Genomic DNA, 22,003 nt, shown 5'->3' with positions numbered 1-22,003 from the left:
TAGATTTTTGATAGAACAGCGGTTTTTCGTGATTGTGCGTATTATCGTACGACACAACGTCGCCTTCTTTGTTCGTTCTTGCTTTCGCTCTGCAGCCTTTTAACTTTTTTCGTGAACAAAACCAGTAAGTTCGTGCCGATTCGTTAAAGGAATAACCATCCAAAATCAAATTTTTGTTTCCTCTACCGGTTGGTATATATGCTGCTTTTACTATTTCTAAAATTGTAAAGATATCATTTATCTTATTATTATATATGTATAAAATATTGCTTATATCTTAACAATATCATGTTGAGGATTAATTAATTAATATATGTTTATTCAGTTCATTTGTATATTTATTAGGAAGTGTTACTTACATCTACATTATATTTATTGGAAAAGTGCACAAAAATAGACTTAATTCTTTTATTACAAAGCTTTTAAATGTTTTTTCATGTCCATATTTAATATTCGAATGAAATATATATATATAATAGTGTTATAACAATAACAAAAATTTCAATAATAATTATAGGATCTTTGTAGAACTAATTAAAATCAAAAATATCAAATCAGCGTCACGCTGTAGAACTAATTAAATACTGTGGAATTTGTTCCACAATATAAGATTAAGCAAGCAAACAAGTACAATTTCGACAAAAGAAAGATAGTTGTAAGATTTTATTTCTAAATAGTCATTGATATAACTTTTTAAATTTAAACACTATAGGTACTTCTCTAGAACGTTGGGCGTTTCATTCTACATTTCTTAGTGTACTTTTAGTTTTTTGTTTTAGTGTAATATTATATAAAATATAAATATACTCGTATCTGAGATATAAATATTACTACAAGTACATCTTTAATTACTTATAATATTGCGAGAATAATATATGACTTACAATTTACTATTATCAGCTACCACATCTAACAGAACAAAGTGTTTTGACACTAAGTTGTCTCTGCCCTGCTGCATGCGGGATACAGGGTGTAGCAATACAAAAAGAAAACAAATTTTATATTAACTCTGACAAATCAAATAATAGAGGGGTGTCTATGGGTAAAATCATTGATGAAAATAAACTCATATTACATAACTAAAAAAATTTATAAATAAAAGTAATATTTAATCATGATCATGCTTATCATAGAATAATACAACATCCGAATCAATAGTATATATGTTAGCTTTACACTTCCCAGATTTGTGGGCGCACCGCCACCTCGTCTTCCCGTTGGGGAACTCCCTATCCTTCACGTACGAATACTTCCCAGTTATTATAGTAGCCTCCTGCTTACCGCTGAACCTAAACTTGCCGACTTCGTCGTTAAGAGCTAGTAAACGTAAAACAATTTAGTATTTTTTTGTATACAAACTATATTTTATAATATTTTTATAGTTAAATTTATTTCAAGAACCGTACTAAAGGTATATGTATATTCAATATTTTAAATCACATATTTGGCATTTTCAAACGCCTCAGGTTCAATTCCAGCAGAGTTTCAAGTATATGTTTTTTTTTATGTATATTAATCGTAGTTATAAATCAATTTAAAAGAAACACAACTACCAACTACAAATACAAATATACCTAATATCCTACATTCAATAATAATTGTAAAAAAATATAAAAATAACTGCCCCACATAAAAGTCAGGTAAAAAAAAATAAAAACACACAATTTATATAAACATATTTAATTTTTACCTTAATGAGTAATACTCTTAGTAAAATCAACGTCTTATTCATATTTTTAAAAAAATATATTTAAATTACATAAGTATTGTATATAGTAAAGCCAATTTATTAATATAAGGAATGTTCAGTACGATTATATATAGCTATTTAATAATTGACATGTACAAGGCACTTATTTATGTAAGAAATATCAACGAACAAAGTACAGTACTATTTAGAAAACATATAAAAACTTGAACGTAGCGGGATTTGAACCCGCTCTCTTGGAAACGGCCCAAGCAATCTGACCAACTAAGCCATACGTTTCTATAATAACATACAGCCGAATATAATGTCACAAGTACCTACTTACGAAAACCTACAAAACATAAAATGTTATAGAATTTTTAACTGCATTCATACTTAATATTAGCATAAGCAAGGAATAAAATACATATAAGAACATCCCCGCTCTGTGTAGATGAAGGGAAATTTTACAATTTCATACGTTTCGAACTTATCACTAATCATAAATCTATACCGAACTGTTATATCGAATATCGACGATACAAAATGCACTATCACAAGCTTAATTATTGCAGTTTTTATACTTATTTCATATGATATTAAGTTTCACAATAATAATATTAAATAATCTTTTTGTGTCCAAAACTCTTTTTTCTTACATAAAAACTAATTAAAGAATATCCATTTTTTTTTCTGAACTGAGTGATTAATCACTAAGTAAATCCTTTAATGATACTCATTTACATTATACATTCGATTGTGCGAATAATTAATACATCAAGATAACTTAATCTAAAACTCAAATTACCCTCATAATATATAGACTAATTATTAAGTTATCATTGAATTACACTATCGAATATTACAACCGACCACATCCTTCCTGCTATAAACAAGAAATATGCTCTAATCTTGTTCATTACGAAACACATGAAGGAATACTAAGTGGACTTTGAAACGTTCATTTGAATGATAATGTAATTAAAAACATGTTTGTTTACGAAGATCCGCCTATAAAATATTAATTTTTACATTGAGCTACTCTTAAAAATATGCTGAAAGTTTAACTACAATAAAGTTATGAACTAAGTTCCGTAACTGGCAAAAATATACGTGTATATAAAAATATCAATACTCCAAGCACCAAAAGCTATACAGTATAATAAAATACAACACATGATGGAATGATTCGAATAAAGATATCATTTTCAATAACGCTGATATGAAATACTACTCGTCGCTTTATGAGTTATGTTACAGTCAACATTATTCTTTTAACATTAACAGCGTGGGCGTAGGGATGGGGGGCCAGGTGGACCGTGCCCCTTCCAGATTGGTCTGGTACCTATCAAAGAATGTTTTTTAGCTTCACATGCTGTATCCAGCACATAGCAAGGTAGGCAGAGGAAGCTAGGTTACGACATTCCATTCCCACTTTCGTTTTCCACTTTCCGCCGAATTCTGGGGCCATTGCGTGTTAAATGACGAAACTCAACGCCTCGCTTTGCCTGGTTGCCAGAGCAAGGAAGTGTAAATATTAAATATTTCATTTGCTCGACTGGGAATCGATTCCACAACCTGTCGCGTTTACAATTGCCGTATCCCGCGACTGGCCAAAAAATTGAAGAATAAAAACCTTTACATAATAAAGATAAGTTAGAAACTAAAGTCAGACTCCCTAGAAAATATCTCTAGATACGCCCATAATTTACACAAGTTACAAGTGTTTCTGAAGGCAAATAACAATATCAAAGGTATTCTGATAAATAAATGGTGACTGTAACACTGACAATGATTTAAATAAGAAGTCCTCTATAATAGGTCGTCATGACCCAATCTGTATTTATATAGATTAACACTAGTATCATCTTCTTCTTCTTCTTCCTGGCATTAATCCCGGCCGTTGCCAGGGTCCGCCTTCCTACTCAACCAGGCCGGCGCGTAACGTGGCCAAACCATCTCAGACGACGCTCTTGGAGCTTATCCGCTACTTCACGGACACCAAGATTACCTCGGATGAATGTGTTGCGTATGCGGTCAGACCGTAACTCTAGTATCATCGTATTGATATAAATGTAAAAGTTAAATGTAAATGTAAAAAACAATATGAAATAAATTGCCAATATAAAAAATGTGATCACATCCAAAAACGACGTTCCGTTCCGTTATAAAATAACATTAATACATAATATTGTCACCTGAATCACAATTGAATGTTAACCCTAGATTTGTATCATTATTAAACTTAATACTAATGACCTAATATATTTCTAAGTCAACAAGCAAAGTGGAATTCTATGTCTTTTAAACGTTAATAACAATAATTAATATATCGAAAACTATATAAGCTATAATAAATTGCAAAAACACGTATCAATTTGGAAGTAAATATAACTTCAAAAACATATATAGAATTTTTCATAGATGTATGAACAGACCATTCCCTGCATATTTATATAATTTTTACAACATCTTAAATTTTCTTAATAATCAATATCTATGAAGCCTTGGAGAGCGTTTTGCATTCACACAGCACAACACGTCCTATAGATAAATTGCTTTAGGGCCAGTATTCAACAATATTTTTAGATTAAACAATCTAAAGATTTAAGAACCTACAGATAATTTATGCAGTACAAATACAGAAAAAGAAATGAAGTACCAGCAGTTGAGATATAAACAAATAGTCAGTATTTAAACTATGCACATTCGTAAGTAACATTCTCAAAATATTCATTTACTTACATAACATTTAATTTACTTGAAATTTAAATATTCGAATTTGCAAAATAAAACATAAATGTATAAACAGTCCTCATAAATAGAAAGACGTTTTTGTTGACGTCTGGAATTAAATGATGATATGATAAGGGAAACAGACATCAAGAAGATATAATTCTGGGAGGATGGTTGTGCATGCCCTTCACAGCTACCACGTTCTTCCCGAGCATGTGTATGCGCGCCTTGCAGTTAGTCTTCTTCGAAGTGCACCGCCATATCACTTTATCTCTTAACTTAGACTCTTCGCAAAACGGGAACGTGTTGACCATCATGATAATTTTCCCGCGCCGAGATTTCATATACTGAATGCCTGCGACAAATATTATTGTCAGAAACGAGAAGAACATTCCAATTGTTACCCAAAAACCACCACCTTGTACTAGAGAGGGTATTGAAACGCAAAGGATGAGTCGTTTAATTGTATAGAAATAAAACTAGCGATTATTGATAAGTACAATTTAATATTTCACAAAACATACCCCGTACAAGAACCCAAAAAATCTTATTATATAATGGTAAATACAAAATTACACTATAAGATTTGAAGGTATACAATAGTAACAGTGATTGAGGTAGATAGATAATGCTGATGAATAGGTCAACCGTGTCCTCCGTACGAACCGAGGCGACTGACGACAGACAACTTACCTCATCATTTACTATATATGAGATTCACAATTAACTACTGTAGGAATGGTGACTTCACAATCCACACAAGTACGAGAAACAATGTAATATTGAATAAATAGTTTACGTGAGAACCTTACAGTACAGTGATTGCGAAATTGCAAAATAGTATACGTTGCACATCAAATATAGTAAAAAGTAATTGACGGATATTGTCATTCATCTAAATATAATTAAAATCATATTATGCTAATATTTTCTTCTATAACTACAAGTCCAAGTCGCCACGGTTCCAAGTAACCACGTTTATTTGGCGTAAGATACATCTCAGGTACAATAGAACATGTCAAAAGGTCTTACACTTACGATTAAAACAGGTTTTCGTTGAAGTATAGCTTATAAAATATAATATCAATATCCCTGATATTGACTGAGCGCTCACGTTTCTACTTCAAATCGTCTAGTAGATAAGAAAAAAATATAAGTCACTTTTACTTTGAACTGAGCAAATACAAAAATAGATGTTTCCTAAAAAACAATACAAATTAAAAAAAAACATTTCTGCAAAAATATTAATTATAAAAAATAAGGAACTATAATTTTAAAATTGTAATAAAATAGGAGCCAGCCAAAAGATAAGCTTGTACGGTACTATTCCTTGTAAGTATTAAAACATTTAAATTTCAAAGGAATAATATCAAACAAGTTTGTCCTTTGGAAATTCGATTGCACTTTAAAACCTAAATTAAAAAAATCTTATCCCTTGAGAATAGGAGTGTCAATTATGTTAAAATTATAAATTTAAAAATAAGCACTAGTCGTGCTAAAAACATTTTGTCAGCTGCAAGTACAACCGTATCATAAATACACCATTTGACATGATCTACGACTAAACCTAGGTAAAATGTTTACTCATCTTATAGCTCACGCACACATTAGAGACCCCGTACTATCTAAGTTATCTAATAACAATTAAAATTAGTCAAAATTTGTACTTATTTCAGAGTCTTAGAGTAATGGGCCTAATTTTATTGAAAAAATAATTCGACAAGCAACAAATCATTATTAAAATAAAACAATCAATAAAATATATTTAGTCTCAAAAGAGGCTTTATATTACAGTCGTCAACAGCGAACACTCGAGTACAAGTTAAAACTTCATAAAGAGGTAGTTGAGTTTCATAGAGGTAATAAGAGAGCGCGCCGGACCCTGCGCAGCGAACCGCCCCGGCGCGCCGCGGTACCCTAACCTAGCCTAGCTTAGCCTAAAACACCTTACTCGAGTAAAGCTTCTGAGTATTCATTCGTGTATATAAAATTGTATAATTAAACTAATCTATAAAACCCGTATAAAAAGTGAAGAGGTAGTTGATTGAGCTTAAGTACTTAAATCAATCCTAAGAGCAGAGCAACATCGACTGAAGTCTGCGCGCCACGACCAGAGCCGTAGAGCAAGCGCCTACTGCCGAACTACGGTAGGTACTTCGGTAAACACCTTTTCCTTACAGATAAGAAGGCGGACGTCATTCGTCTAAGTAGCATTATTTGAAACTTGTAAAGTTAAATCTCTCAAAATTAAATTAATATTTCTAAGTAACAGTCGAGGGATCCTTTATTGCTTAATTCCGAACCGAGTTCGCGTTTCAGTCACCAACGCGTCGTCGACGGCGCGGGCCGCCGACCTCTCCTACGGTCCTTCTCGAGCTCCGGCTCCAACCTACCTTGCGTGCATACCCGTCGCAATGTGCCGCTCGATGGATTGAGCCGACATTGTAAATCAAACGTTAAAATGGGCCAAATACCAGATTGAAACCATCTATCTAAGCCTGCTGACACCACGAGCGCCCTGCACGAAGCTTCGAGGCAGTAATCTGAATCATCTCACAATCGAGCTACGATGACATTCATTCCGTTCCATTATTGTAATGATAATCCAAACATGTGCTCTCTACAGCTTGTGCGAGGACTCGTATTTCTTCCAGAGTTCTTACATACTTATTAAACATTTTCTTTAGTTCCCTATACATTTCCATAAATAACCCACACCTATACGAATAACATTATAGACCTCGAAAAGACCGCTTAACCTAATACGTTACGACAACAACCCATCCACTGGCTCGTTGTTAACATTCCACCGTAAGTCGCAACATTCAGAACACAACATCTAATTCAGAGGTTTTACATACACATACCGACATATTATCCAACGATACCATCGCTTTAAATATCCTCCATTCTATCCCCATATAACCTAAGTAATCATTATAATAATAATAGTTATTCTAAAACATAAATTATTCTACAATACGAGTGCAAAAGGCTTCGGAAATATCTGTTGGTCGATATTTAACCGTAATTTAGTAAGAATTCGTAAATACAACCGTTACACGCTCTAAAGTGAGAAGAGAGACGTAGTCGCAATTTATATTTAGATTAAACTTTAAAATTTCGTTTAATCCTCTTCATTACAAGGAGTATCGACCAAGAGTGGTTTAGCAGCGGGCGTGTGCTGCGCTGGAGGTTGGATCGCATTTGGCGATTGTTGAGGCCCCGTGCCGGTGGCGGCGGTGACGGCGGCCGAGGCGTTGGCCGTAGCGGTGGCGTGAGCGGTCGCTGCATAAAGAGCTAGCGCGTGCTGCAACTGAAGCAGCTGATGGTGAGGGTCTAGAGGAGCAGGAGCACGGTGGCCGCTCTGGTGTGGCGTGCGCACCACGTACCGTCCGTCGGCAAAACGCCGGACATTCGGTGGTGCGTGGTTGTGAGCGTAACGGGAGCGCACTATACGCTCGAAACCTTCAGGTCCTTCAGTGTTCACGTCCGCCAAGCATCGCGATGTTAGTCTTGAGGAGCAGTACCATTGCTTGCGTCCGTGTGCCAAATTATTTTTCAAGCGAAACGTATAACCTCGGTGGAGCAGTAACCGTCCTTTTCCCGCTCGAATAAAGCGGGCTGAAAAGGAAAGACTAGGTTAGTAAGTATTCGTAATTAATATTATGAAAAAATGTATTGTTAAAACTAAATATTTTAGCACTAATCTTAGTCATAAGGGTGTAAAAGAAAAGGTGAAATAAAAAGAATTGTTGGCGTAATATTTTATTTGAGGGTCAGATAATTAAAAAAAAAATTGTTAGATGTTAGCCTAATTTAATATCACTTATACAACTTACAATCTTGATTTTTATCTAAATAACTATAAATACGATAGAAATAATCTTCTCTAAGAGATAAAAACAGTTTTCCTGAGCAAGATATTTTTGGCACAATTCACGAACTAATTTTATAAGAATAACAAACAAGTATTAATAATAAAGATCCAGCTGCGAAAATTTCTAATAATGGCACACTTATCTTTGTACTATAACATTAAATTTAAAATTAAAAAACCATAAAAGGGAAGCACGAAGACTTGTGATATCTGAGCATTGAAATTCAAATGTACGTATAAAAATTTTCCAAATGTTAATCACTCCACTCCACTCTTTGGATATTTGGCACCGCTAACAACAAATCTAGATAGGATGAGATCATAATTCGTCTAAACCCTTATCCTAACAAGAATGTACAATATAATGACTAGTTAATTACAACAAGACAAAGACTGGAACATGTAGAAATATCACCAAATTTAAGTCTATTACATTTGTACATATTCTATCAATTGTTACTATTGTTTTACGTTTAAAATCACAAATTACAAAATAATCCATCCCATTGTAACATTATTATGAAATTCAATAAGAGGTGACGCACTCAACAAATACATTATCAAATAATCCGACGAACACGTAAAATGGGGCAAACATTTGATTATTTCGAATTCGACATTTGGGTGAGTTAGTATTTTAACGATTACAACAATTACACATTCATTCTTATAATCCGAATAGAATATAACTCAATGTTAATATCTAGTGATCCACGCGCTCGGATCAAAGTTGTCGAAGTCGAGGTGAGGTATTCTCGGGAGTAGCAGCGGCGTGGGCGGGGAGGACGTAGGCGGTGCATGTTGCTTGTTGCTCCGCCGCCCACAGCGGCCCGCGTGGTTGTGTTCCCCCACGAGCTTGTGGAGCTTTCCTTTCTGCGTATAAGCTTTGCAGCCGCAGCCGCCCATGGTACACCGCCACCTTACTATACCAGATCGCATTGTGTGTGCAGCGTAGAAGCTGCGACCTTTAACCCACAAGCGAGGCCTGCCACCCGGTCCCACACACAGGCGTACGAATTTGTCTGAAAGTTACAATTATTGTAGAGCGACAGGTCAACATCTTTATTTCTATTTAATAGCATATTTTTATGGACAGAAATAAAATAAACGAACATTACTTTATAACTTATTCTGTCACAGTAATTTATTGATTGTATTGAACATATCTAGACAGGTCGTACAGTGATCTATTGATAATACTCTTATAGTCTTGTGTGTCTATTCTTACGACAGCAATAAATAATTATACCATCAACCATCTACTTGTAAAGAACAAGCTCTCGTGTAAAACCAAAAAATCACACCTCGATAAGACAATTATTGCTAGGTTTACAATATTACTTAAAATTACCTTTATTACGTTACATTTTACCGCTCGATAGTTGCAATGATCATACAAAGCCAGGGAATGTTATCATTTATTATTAAATCGACCAAAGCTCACTATCGATCGAGAAATGTCTTCTCTTTATAAAATACAATTAACACTATCTTAATAGAATGCCATTTTATGAGATCACACAATGACCTGACTGAATGCTACCATATTTTTTTCCTCGATGACTAGACATTGACTAGAAGTAGCCTTACACGCACGATATATTGTTTGTGCACATATAATTCTAAATAAATAACCAATTCTTAGATTAAATTCTGATAGTTGTACACTAAACGTATCTCACTTTTCAATATCCCGCTGCAAGGCCATGGGAACCAGCCTAAATTGGCCTTGAAAATAATATAATCAACGAACAAATAAAGTCCGAAATACTTATGTATATGTATATAATGTATTTTAATAAATATTTATTAGTATAAACTAACATAGCAATCCCTTTTGAATTTATTTATAGTTCACAAATTATAATATCAACAACTGGCTAACCAAAGGCGTTACAGATATGATATTTAGGAGATATAGCGTATTAATCATCGAGCACCGCTTTAGCCTGAGTGGCCAGGGCGGCGTGGGTGAACGCTCTGTGAGAGACGACAGCGGAGGCGGGCAGCACCGGGGGCTCGTGCGAGTGCACATTGCTCAGAGCGAATATCCGGTCGTGCAAGGTGTGCGCGTACGCACGGCAGGTCCGCCGCGTGCACCGCCACCGCACCTTGCTCTTCTCGGGAAACACTTTCTCCGCGTAAAAAGAAAACCCGCCGAGCCGCATGTGTCGGCGGCCGCGGTTCGATATCACGAACTCCACTGTAAAACATACACACATCACTAGCCGTTCTTAACTCCACGTGGGCACAACACTGCTATCTGCTACTATTGCTTATCAACATTTTTTACCAACTATACTAACTAAATGAGTAAAATAAAACTACAATTTTTTTTATACTTATTTATCAGTAGATATTACTTCGATTAGACTTTCAATGTGAGTGATTTGATCAGAGTGCTTTTGCGGGACGTGGTTGTGGTCGAAGTGGCGCATGACAAGCCGTCCCTCGATGGTGAGCGCTCTGGCCACACATCCCAGTTGCTTACGGTTCCTGCACGTCCAGTAGACGCGCGTTCCTCGTTTCTTACGAGCAACGAACCCGTAACCGTCCAGCATGAGGCAGGGAGCCCCGCGTCGTGTCACCGTGTACCGCACCGTACCTCCCGCTCCTTCTACGTCAATCGCCATAGCAACATCCATATTAGTAATTTAAGAGCTCACAAAAAAGTCTGAATTATGAATACTATTTATTATGCTAGATCACAATAATTGTTACAAATTGTTAAAAAAAATATCGTTCAAATCATGTCATGAACAAAAATCACTCATAATTCTAATTAAATTTAATTTTTAATATATAATTAACCTACACTACGCGATTTATTCTATTACTGATGGTAAAAAAAATCTTACGTATAATATGAAACAGGTAAAAGGATTTCTCAATACAAATTATTTACAATGATCTCACGAACTCATAGTACATGTAAAAAAGGCAATGAACGCGAAAAAGAGCTTCAGACAGACGGACAGGTGACTACCTCGCCTAGCTCGTATTTACGTGAGATTTTTTTCATATGATCTTCGGCATGATTGTGCACAGGGTTGGTTATTCTCAAGACGTTGTTTTTGGAGGTGATCCTCGCCCGACAGCGCTTGCCGTACTCCATGCAGCGCCAGAACGTGCGGCCACTCCTCACGCTGTCCGTCACAAAGATGTACGGTTCATATATCAGTTGAAGATGACCACTTTTCGTTTGTATGAAGTGCAAGTCCCCTTTCATGCTGCTGTTGATGTTTTCTAAAACTAACCACTGTGCTTTCAATTTCAGGGCGAAAAATTACAATGCCTCTATCACATTAGTACATATTAGGGTTTAGATTAGAAATAAACCAAACAGACTGGTAAAAATAAACTTTAATTTCAAAATGCATAAAAATTGTATAAAATATAACTTATTTACGCTTATCTAAGTTTTTAAACAATTTATATATAAAAAAATCTGTGAGTAACTAATTACAAATAATTTATACCTGAATTAATTTATCTAAAAGTTGAAAGCTTTTTGTTTAAATACTTTAGTAAGGCACTCTATAATATTTTATTTCTCTTAAACTTTTTTAAAAGCCATTCTCCATATAAATGATGTGAACATTCATCAATAATTATTACTATGAGAATGCATTACACAGGCCAAATTATTCATCTATTCTGACCGGCTATCATAACAAACACACAATACTTTTGAGAAACTTATATTCTTATTGTTAGTTATTCAGTTCTTTACAAATATGAAAAAAAAAAACATAAATATTAAAGAAAATAATTTATTTATTTTAAAATATCTTACTTCATATTATTCTTAGAGTTCTGCAGCTAGAAATAAAAAGTGGAAAGGACCAATTTGTTATCAGGATTTATGATCAATTTTTAGTCTGTATAAGTTACTACCCATCTTCTCTGATTAAGGATATTGTTGTAACGAGTGAAAAGGCATAGTGCTAAAATGGAAAGAGTGAAAGTTTAAATGTAATGGTATGCCTTATGACATATTTTTGTTCTTTCTTTAACTTCACACTGTTGTACACCGCATATAGCAGGGAAGATAGAAGAAGGAGTCGTAAAGGCACTACATGCACCACCACCCACTTTGGGAGTAACAATACAATACCAATCTTTGTCTTCTTACCATCTATCTAGATGAAATACAATCAACTTCTAAGGTAATCAAACCCAACCATGTGGACACATTCAAATGCAGTGCCAATACGCCACAAGGGCTTGGCATTGGCACTTTCTGTTTATGATAGTTTTAAAAAGTTGATGTTTTAGCACAACTAATGATTAAAAGTGTTCTTTTGTAGATAATAGTTATAATGACAAATAACTAAATAATTGTGTATTATGATGAATATTATAAAAGTTTTTTATTGAGATAAGAAAATAGCTTTATAGGCTATGCAATTAATAAATTGTAAAGTACTTTAATTTACTGCGTCCAATTTAGTTTTACATTAAAATTGTACAATTGTTATTTTTTTAAAAAATAAAGATCTTTATCTTTAATTTTTTCACACATCCATTTAATTGATCAAAAATTTTATTATTATAAGTCATAATTTCTGTTCCATATTTATTCTTTTTTTATGTTATAGTTATAATAGAGAAAATGTGGGAGTAGAAAAAAATTATAATGTATAATAATAAATGTACATGATTAATCCGATTAAATAGTTTCATTTAAATTGTACAATAATCATGAAAATCATAGAATTTATTGTTTCAATTAAAAATAATACAGTACTTAAATGTTTTATCATTTTTTTTAGTTAAATTATATAAATTACATTCGCCAAAAGCTAAATAAATAACAAAATAAAAATAAGTTTTAATAAAAATATATTTAATTATTAATATAACGAAAATGGATAGTAGCTACAATTTATAGCTAAAGCTAAGCTAAAATAGTAGTGTTGCCTTAAGTATATAAACACTAATATATTGGAGGAGAGATTGGAGGAAACCAGGGGAACCTAGTGTTTGTTGTTTTTACTATCAAGCTGTATCTTACATAAATAATTGTAGCCAGAGGGAACCTAGAGTTAAAACACTTACCAAATTTCACAATACCCTGTTTAACTTTCAAGACCTTGTGTGTTGAGTGGTAGTATTCAACATTGTGCTTTGTCTTGTTACCAGAGGGAGAAAATGAAAATGGTACATTTCTACAAATGGGAATTGAACCCATAAGCATCATGTTTATAGTCAGATGCTGTGCCAGTTATAATTAAAATAGAAATAAAAAATGATTAAAAAAAATTGAGAGATCAATAAGAGGTTTATCATAAACTAATCAAGAAAACTAAAAAAATATAATAAAGTAAAATAAAAAAGAAAAACACAATAAATCTTAAAAGATTTAAATGAGGAAATATATTTTACGGTTTATTGTGAGAAGTATCACTCAGCCTCTCTATTATCAATTCATTTCCAGAAAGGTCTCTGGACTTGGCTGTCAGACACTACTCTGAGCTTCTCACCCCATGTGATGGGTTCAGTATCAACACAGTGAACCTATGGAATGTTAAATAGTTTCTTCTCTATGCACCCTCTGAATGACTTTTGAAATTAGCAAATGACTCTAATTGAAAGCCAAAATTACATAAATGCTTCTGTAGACAGCAGCTATCAACATGGCCAATATAAGTCAAAATCATTTTGCTTCTCTACTAAAAGTTATTACTTAAATACTCAATTTATGTCATAAAAGACAAAATACACCTCATAGGATACTGATGAATCCAAAAATATATATATTGACTCAAAACTGTCATTAACAGAATCAATACAACATATTACATTCCTTTGCTATCAAAGAGTGTGATTCTACACATAAACATACTTGATTCTAAAGCTTAAAAAAATAATATAATGGTCTAGTGTAGTGGTAGTGGGTCTTTTAATAATTTAATTTAAAAATTATAATATTTCATTACCGTTATTTATGGTAATTACATCACTTTTAAATGACCCCACATTAATCTTTAAATGCAAATTATATTCGTGAAAATAATTAGCTTATTGACAATAATTGTTTTACTATAAAAAAAACTGTACAAACTCTTTCTATAAGGACTAACACAATATTGTTTCAATATAATCGATTTTAAGAAAAACTATCAAAAATGTTTGATAATATAACACAAAATAAAATGCAAAAATTAATAACCTACACAATATTGCAAATGCTTATGAAATATATGATAGTATTCCATGAACTTTAATTTATAGGTTATGTTTACAAATAACCCGCGCAAAATATTAGAGACGACGTCAGTATTATGTTTTTTATATATTTAATGGTAAATAAAATCAAATGTACATCAGCCATGTACGATAAAACATATTAATAAGCTGTATTTCAATGCTAAAACCATATACTTGGTACGAGGTTTGACAACCCCTCATAGTTTGGTGTCGTGTAACTTAAGAATTTTATCAATAAGTTACTAAATTAAAGAGTTAAATTGTACATACCAATGTTCAATCCAAAGTAAATTGCACTTTTTATTTCACAATCACTAAATATTACCACTTCTGAAGCACAAAATAACATAAAACATTTGACGTAAACACGTTCAAAGTTAAAACGCCACTCGCACAAAATGCACTTTAAAGTTCACTTCTAAATACTACGATCACGATATGTTGTGTATTACTATATATTATATTAAAATTAATGAAGTCTATAAGCTCTATATATTTTACTATGTCTCAAAATAGTAAACAATCCTTGAATGACACATTTGCGACCATAGATCTCACGGCGTTTAGACGGCAACCACAAATAACGGAATTGTAATCCATTTCACGCATACCGTACAACGACAAACATTAATATAAAATAATAAATATTATTCATCATTATAAATATAATAGACATATTTTTAAAATCATAAACATTATATTATAAACTTTTAATTATGATTTAATAAATGTCCAAGATAATTAATTGAATGTAATAAATAATACTGTATGTAACATAATATTGTATGTAATTATTAGCTATATTATTCAGTTATGTATTCTGAATTATATGCAAGCTAAATTCTTATTTTGTATAGAGAAGAGTTCAGTACTTGTTCCTGTTTTATTATAACTTATATCTTATTATAAGCAAAAAATAATAACGATATAAAAAAGTTTAACATTAATAACTTGTAAAGGCTAGTTGTTACTAGCCTTTACAAGTTATTAATGCTAAACTTTTTGACATATTGTTTATTTAACATGAAGAAATTTATCCGTTTAATATATATTTATGATTTTTTTTCTCAGAAAACTAAAACATGTTAGTCATCATCTAATGACACATCTAATGTCTACCTAATTTTTGTGACTCGTAGTGCCCTCTGTAATCACCAAAAGGTAACATTCATGATATAAATGGCAAATTTAGAACGAGTAGCGCCACCTATTGCATCATTATTAAATATATGTGTAGAACTTAGTATATGGCAAATGGCAAGGGCAATAAATAAAATGAAGATTTTTATGCAGAAATCATTTATTTTGTAATATATAGCGTAAAACATAGACGTTAAATAGCAAATTAGATTGTATGGTAAAATGTAAAAATTTAAATTTAACAAAATGTTAGTAATATTATTATTCCATGTATGGTTGTAGTGTTATTCCATGTTATACTTATACGAGATGCAATGAAAGAACATTATTTTCCAGTTTCCACCACGAAAGAAAAATGAATAAGTAATGCTTAGGTGGAACGGACTCTTTCTAAATAAAATAGATTTTGTTAAATAGCATTAGCAACACTTTATAGAATTATTTAATTTCCTATTGCATAACTTTTATTTTGGGACCTATAAGCAATATATTATTCTCATTTCAATTATAGTTAATAATTAATGACGCATTTATTTGTAAATTATATATGGTTAAATATATTTACTTTATAAATTTAATATATAAAGCAAGAGTTCAGGTAGTATTTGACAGTAGGTCCAAACATTTATAGAGACAGTTTGATTAACCCTTAAATGCATCTTGTATCGAAATCGATACTTTGTGTTTCTTTTAGGTTATCATGTTTTTTTACATGGAAATAATTATTCGTGTCAACAAAAACTATCGACAGACATTCAATAAAAAATAAAATAGTGACAACATGTCATTCGTCCCGCCCAATTTACGAATATGAAAGTGTTTTGGTGTGTACTAGTACATTTACGATTTTGATACAAAGTCAATAACTTCGATCAGCTTTCTTCGTGAATATTTTTAAAACTACTGTGTTTGAAAAATATTACCGACAAGGTATGTATTTCAAGCGTGCTCTCCTTTTACTATATCTAAAATATTTTTACAAAAATTGACACTTTTGGCAAGATTTTTCTTTGTATCGAAATTGATACATTATGCAATAACGGTAAGTAAAATTGTTATTTCCTAATACTATAAATTATTTTGTAAAAATATTTATAAACTATTTATTTGCTTTGCTTTGCTCATTTTTTCTGGAGTTGGGCTATCTATGGTGTGGTGCATAGTTGTTTTTATTTATTTAGTCATGGATTCAAGGGAAATCGAGAAATACCTGCGGCAGCTAGAAAATGGTGAACTCTCTTCAGATGGAGAGGAATCTAATTATGATGATCTAGATTATTACCCTACTCGTGACGCTTTCGAGGCTGAGTTAGAAGGGAACATTGAAAATGGCGTCGAAGTAGACGAGGTTATCCCTGACATCACGCAAGGTCTATCTCCAAGTAATGCTGATGAACAGATGTGCGCCACGAAGATAGGATATTTTATGAAACAATATATGCCAAATAAACCCCATAAATGGGGGTTCAAACTCTTCATGATGTGTAGCCTGCACGGATATGCTTACAGATTTATGATCTACTCGGGCAAGGCGGACTCAGATACATTGCCAGGTGAGCCCGATCTAGGACCAATTGCTCAGACAGTCATCAAATTAGCGAGAATTATTCCAAGACGTCAAAATTACATAGTTCATTTTGACAACTATTATACTTCTATCCCACTTATGGTGTATTTAGCAGGGGAAGGAATTCACACCTTAGGTACCGTTCAGAAGAATAGACTCGGAAAAGAATACAAACTAATGACCAAGGAACAATTATTGAAGCAGGCTCGTGGAACCTATGAAGAGAATATGACTAGTGTAAATGGCGTAGATATAACAGCAGTAGCCTGGATGGATAATAAACCAGTCACCCTAGCTTCTACTTATGTGGAGGTAAGCCCTGTGGGTCAAATTCAAAGGTATGATAAAAAGGAAAAGAAAAAAGTAACCATTGCTTGTCCCAACTTGGTAAAGGAATATAACGCACACATGGGAGGAGTTGACCTAATGGACTCATATTTGGGTAGGTTCCGAATCAGGATGAAAAGCCGCAAGTGGTATATGAGAATTTTTTACCATCTACTGGATCTCACTGTAATAAACGCCTGGGTACTTTACAAGAAGGTTGCCACGGAAAAAGGTGAAAGCTATATTGAAACTTGCAGATTTCCGAGCCGAACTGGCAGATACACTGTGTAAATTCACTCCTCCTACTAGAGGTCGTCCGGCCAGTATTGAAGATACTCCAAGAGCCAAAAAAATACGAAAGGGAGTGATTTGTCAGCAAAAACCTCCAAGAGAACTTCGTCTTGATGGTTTTGGTCATGACCAGAAAAGAGGGGACAGTAGGAAGTGATGCATGATACCTGGATGCGATTTATTCAGTATAATATATTGTAGTAATTGTAAAGTGTATTTATGTTAAAAAAAAAGTAAAGACTGTTGTAGTTTATTTCATAACTGTGCTGATTTTTAGAAGAGTATTCTGTTTCTTGAATACTATTACAAGTCTATAATAGTAACCTAAATGCATGATGTATCGAAATCGATACATCATATTTTTTGAAAAAATAAACATTATTATATTGAACTAAATTTTTTTTATTATTTTTCTCTTTATCTAGACCTGGTAACCTATCATATATATTTATTGCATGTTTTAAAAAAGTCTCATGCATTTAAGGGTTAAGCCATATTCATTCGAATTAAATAAACAGAACAGTGACGCTGCTCGTTTTATTATTCCTATATTCAAACCAGTACTGAACTATTTACATTTCCACCAACAAAAATAATTAAGTATTTTGTCATGTGCGGAGCTCTCTCGAACTGAGCAATTTCATTTCAACTCTTTCTGCTCGGTCCTTTCCACCGTTCTCCGCACTCGTACTCTTGGGAGTTCTACCTAGTCTACTTGTAGCAGTATTAATATAACAGTAGTAGTTTCAAGAGCCTGATTTCCGTCACAAAATAGAATTAAGCGGATAATGCTGTGGTAGCTTACCCCTTTTGAATCAAAAAAGGATTACATTTCCACAAAGTATAGCATTTTCTTATTACTTTGCTCCGCTTCCTAGAACTGAGCGAGTACATTTCAACTCTTTTGCTCGCTCGGTCCTTTTAATAAACGTATGCAGTTTGCTCTTGCAAGTTCAGCAGACCTTAGGCTGCCCGTCTGCTCGCAAGATACCGGGCCACGCCATTTCCAGTTTAGTGGTTTAGAATGTCCAGGTGACGCGTTTTACTAGTCGATTCGAAATCGTAAGGTACTAAAAGCCCGTATATGTACTAAATGGAGAAGTGCGTGCGCATTACACTTGCATTGCTTTGAGCACTAGGTTGTAGCGTACGTACATTGGTAAGTAGACTACCAGGACATACCTATTTACACGCTTGTAGATTCGTGTAAAACGAGTCACCATGGCGGTTCTATCAGTGCGCCATGTACAGGCATCTACTTATTACGGTAACAGTAGGTACTACCTACATACAACAAAGTACTAGGCAGTACCTACTTTATCTCAAGTTCAAATGAACACGCGGTTAAGATCTCAATGCCAAACCGTGCAGACCTGCCACTATCTAAACGGGTGGATCGCGTGTTCATATGAACTTAAGCCCTAGGTTAGTGTCGCTACAATTCTATTGGGCATTGAGAACTACCTACCGCTGCTGTGGTACGTACACGTCACAGTATAAAATTCTCAATTAAACAGAACCCAGAAAACGTACCAACTCTACCTTACCACCACGTTACCCTATACCCAATAGAATTAGCTTAGACCTATTAATATTACCTATTGATTAAACTCCTTAACTTTGGTATAACTTACCTGTCATAAGAACCTAAAAAACTTTACTTACGATTATCATACTTAGAGCAGGCATACAAGACCGACGAAATTATAGACCTTGAAACCTTAACCATTTTAGGACAATACCAACAGATATTCGTAGCTTTACCCTGGTCTAATGAAAAACATTAAACCATCAGAATAGGACCTTTAAATTTTTTTTCTTAATTTATACCATACCATTAATACTTACCAAACTTAACCAAAATACCATTTTACCTTTACCAGAACCTTACCAATACCTTATACAAAAACGACCTCTAAAAACCAACCAAAGGCAATGCTTTAGTTAAACTTCACTAAAGCATTACCTTTACTCGTTACCTGTAACATTATAAATTTATTACATAACCATATAAATATCTAGTCTACTCTTAAATCTAACTTATAAATTTCATTCTAAATCTAGACTTATTTGATCTGTAATTTAATTAGAATTACTAAATAAACAGTAGAGTAAAATGCAAGCAGATCATATAAGTTGGTGTTCGAGGTGGTAGCCGCCATCATGGCTGATGAGGGCTATCGTGATACTTGTTATGCAAACCTACCTTGTGCGTCACCTACAGCGCCGCCTTCCCCGCCTCCAGTTATATTACCGTCGCCAGTCGTAGAGCCATCAAAACCTACAGAAAATAAAAAATCATTAATATTTATCCGAATGTGTCGCAGTAAGTTATTGTCAAGATAGTAAAAGGCAACGGTTATGGGTTCGATTGGAACTCCCTTAACTTCGCGAGAGCGAATTCAAAAAGCGAAATGTTATATTGTTCCAGATATTTACCAGACATCTCCATATTAGAGTCGTCCTCGCCAAAGTTAGTTTCATCGTTATTCGTGCCATCGTCGTCCTCGTCCCACATGCTTTCATTAACAAATTCAGGTTCCATTTTGGGTGCCACAGCGTTGTTTTCATCTTCGTCGGGTATCGTAACAAATTCCTCTTTCGTAGAGCCTGAGGGTCCTGCTTCTAAGGGGTCAACACATTTTCGTTTCGCATTTCCGCTTTGAGATGATGACGAATTATTGGATGCTATCGATGGCCTATTTGGTCTCTTAATTGCTACTGGAGTTGAGGAGGGCTTAGAATCTAAATCAGTCTCTAACTTAGTCATAACAGATTGCCTTTGTTGTGACGACCTCGGGCCTGGCCTCGACGTCGGCTTTGGTTTGGATGGCGTGGAACTTTCTTCATTTTGATTACCGGTTAAACCTTTAACTTGAAGTTGTTCCGCGGTACTAATAAACGACGCTAATTCTTCTTGCTTAACATTAACTTCACCTTGGTACATAAACTGTAATAAGTCCCTAAGCGCCGAATGACTAACATCTTTTAAAAATACTGGAACAAAAGAAAAAAATCGTTAGATAACTCGTAAAATGCAGATTAAATTGAATCATTAAATTCAGTGATAAAAATATCTTACCTATGGGATGTTGAGTGGGGTTCATTTTGAACATTTCTTGAAAATAGGGAGAACATACTGATAAAACTAATTTGTGTGCCTGTAGTAATCTGCCTTCGGCAGCCAAAGTTACGTCAACTAAATCTCCACGCGACAGCAGGCCATGAAAGCCTGCTGACATATTCGCGTGGAAATTGTTCCAACATAACGAAAATTGTTCGTCCGACGCCATAATGGCGGCGACCGTGGTAAAACCCTGTAACAATAAAAAACATTAAAACCTCTCTCATATATAACAACAAGCAAAATGATATAATTATACAACCAACAACGTATTTCATGTAATATAATGATAACTTACCTATCCTATTACTTTGTACTTATAATTTCGATTAGAAACATTTGAAAAAAAAATATAATGTCCTAATGTAGTACTACAGACTCTTTCATCCCAGGTCCTCCCCGTTTGAGCGCTGTTCAAAGTATGATGACGCAGAGCGACGTGCGGCATGTCGTCACAGTGTGGTTATGCGCAAGTGAATCTCCCCGAAAACGTTTTTAATTCATTATTAAATAAATAACAAGATTAGATCAATTATTTATTCATATTTAGATTCTTTATTATTTTCCACACCTAATTATATATAAAAAAACTTTTTTAGAGCTTTATTTTTGATTTACGAAGTATTGATCGATTTGACTTACCACATTGCGTGGTAGTCTACGCCAGAACGTTGAGACTTAACGTTTTAATATACTTGTTTCGCCACCCGACGTTAAACGTTAAACATATTTTTCAATTAAATATCTTGGTTTTGGTTGAAATATCAGTTTCAGTACTTTTTAGACAAAAACAAGTGCTATTTTATAAAATTATTTTAAAATTAGAAATGTAAACATAAACAATAAAATGTTAAATTTTTTTCTTTGTCAATAATAATAAAATATGTTATATATAATTTTGGTTTAAAAAAAATAAAAAAGTATACATATATTTAAAACAATCCATTTAATTAATAATTAAATGAAGCACTCTTTTAATATTAGTTAACTTAATTGTTAGTAAAATATATATTTATTATAACAGTTACTTAATATTTC

General features: G+C 33.4%; 1 protein-coding gene across 4 annotated transcripts in view; it reads right to left on the bottom strand.

The window, feature by feature from the left end:
* The window catches only part of LOC146540090 (uncharacterized), a 318,142-nt gene extending 296,721 nt beyond the window's left edge, over positions 1-21,421 (bottom strand). For all 4 annotated transcript variants that reach the window (XM_085207318.1, XM_085207322.1, XM_085207320.1 and 1 more), the window contains exons 1-4: positions 21,264-21,421; positions 20,924-21,158; positions 20,281-20,838; positions 20,048-20,122 (exon numbers count right to left, since the gene is read on the bottom strand). In XM_085207318.1, the coding sequence (XP_085063444.1) occupies positions 20,048-20,122; positions 20,281-20,838; positions 20,924-21,134 (844 nt within the window). In that variant the 5' untranslated portion in view covers positions 21,135-21,158; positions 21,264-21,421. The remainder of the gene's footprint in view (positions 1-20,047; positions 20,123-20,280; positions 20,839-20,923; positions 21,159-21,263) is intronic.
* Between the last annotated feature and the right edge of the window lie 582 nt (positions 21,422-22,003).

This window comes from Heliconius melpomene, chromosome 3 (assembly GCF_056956725.1).
Source record: "Heliconius melpomene rosina isolate 202511_hmr_F chromosome 3, ASM5695672v1, whole genome shotgun sequence".
Classification (NCBI taxonomy): domain Eukaryota; kingdom Metazoa; phylum Arthropoda; class Insecta; order Lepidoptera; family Nymphalidae; genus Heliconius; species Heliconius melpomene.
This window is presented reverse-complemented; position numbering and strand designations above follow the sequence as displayed.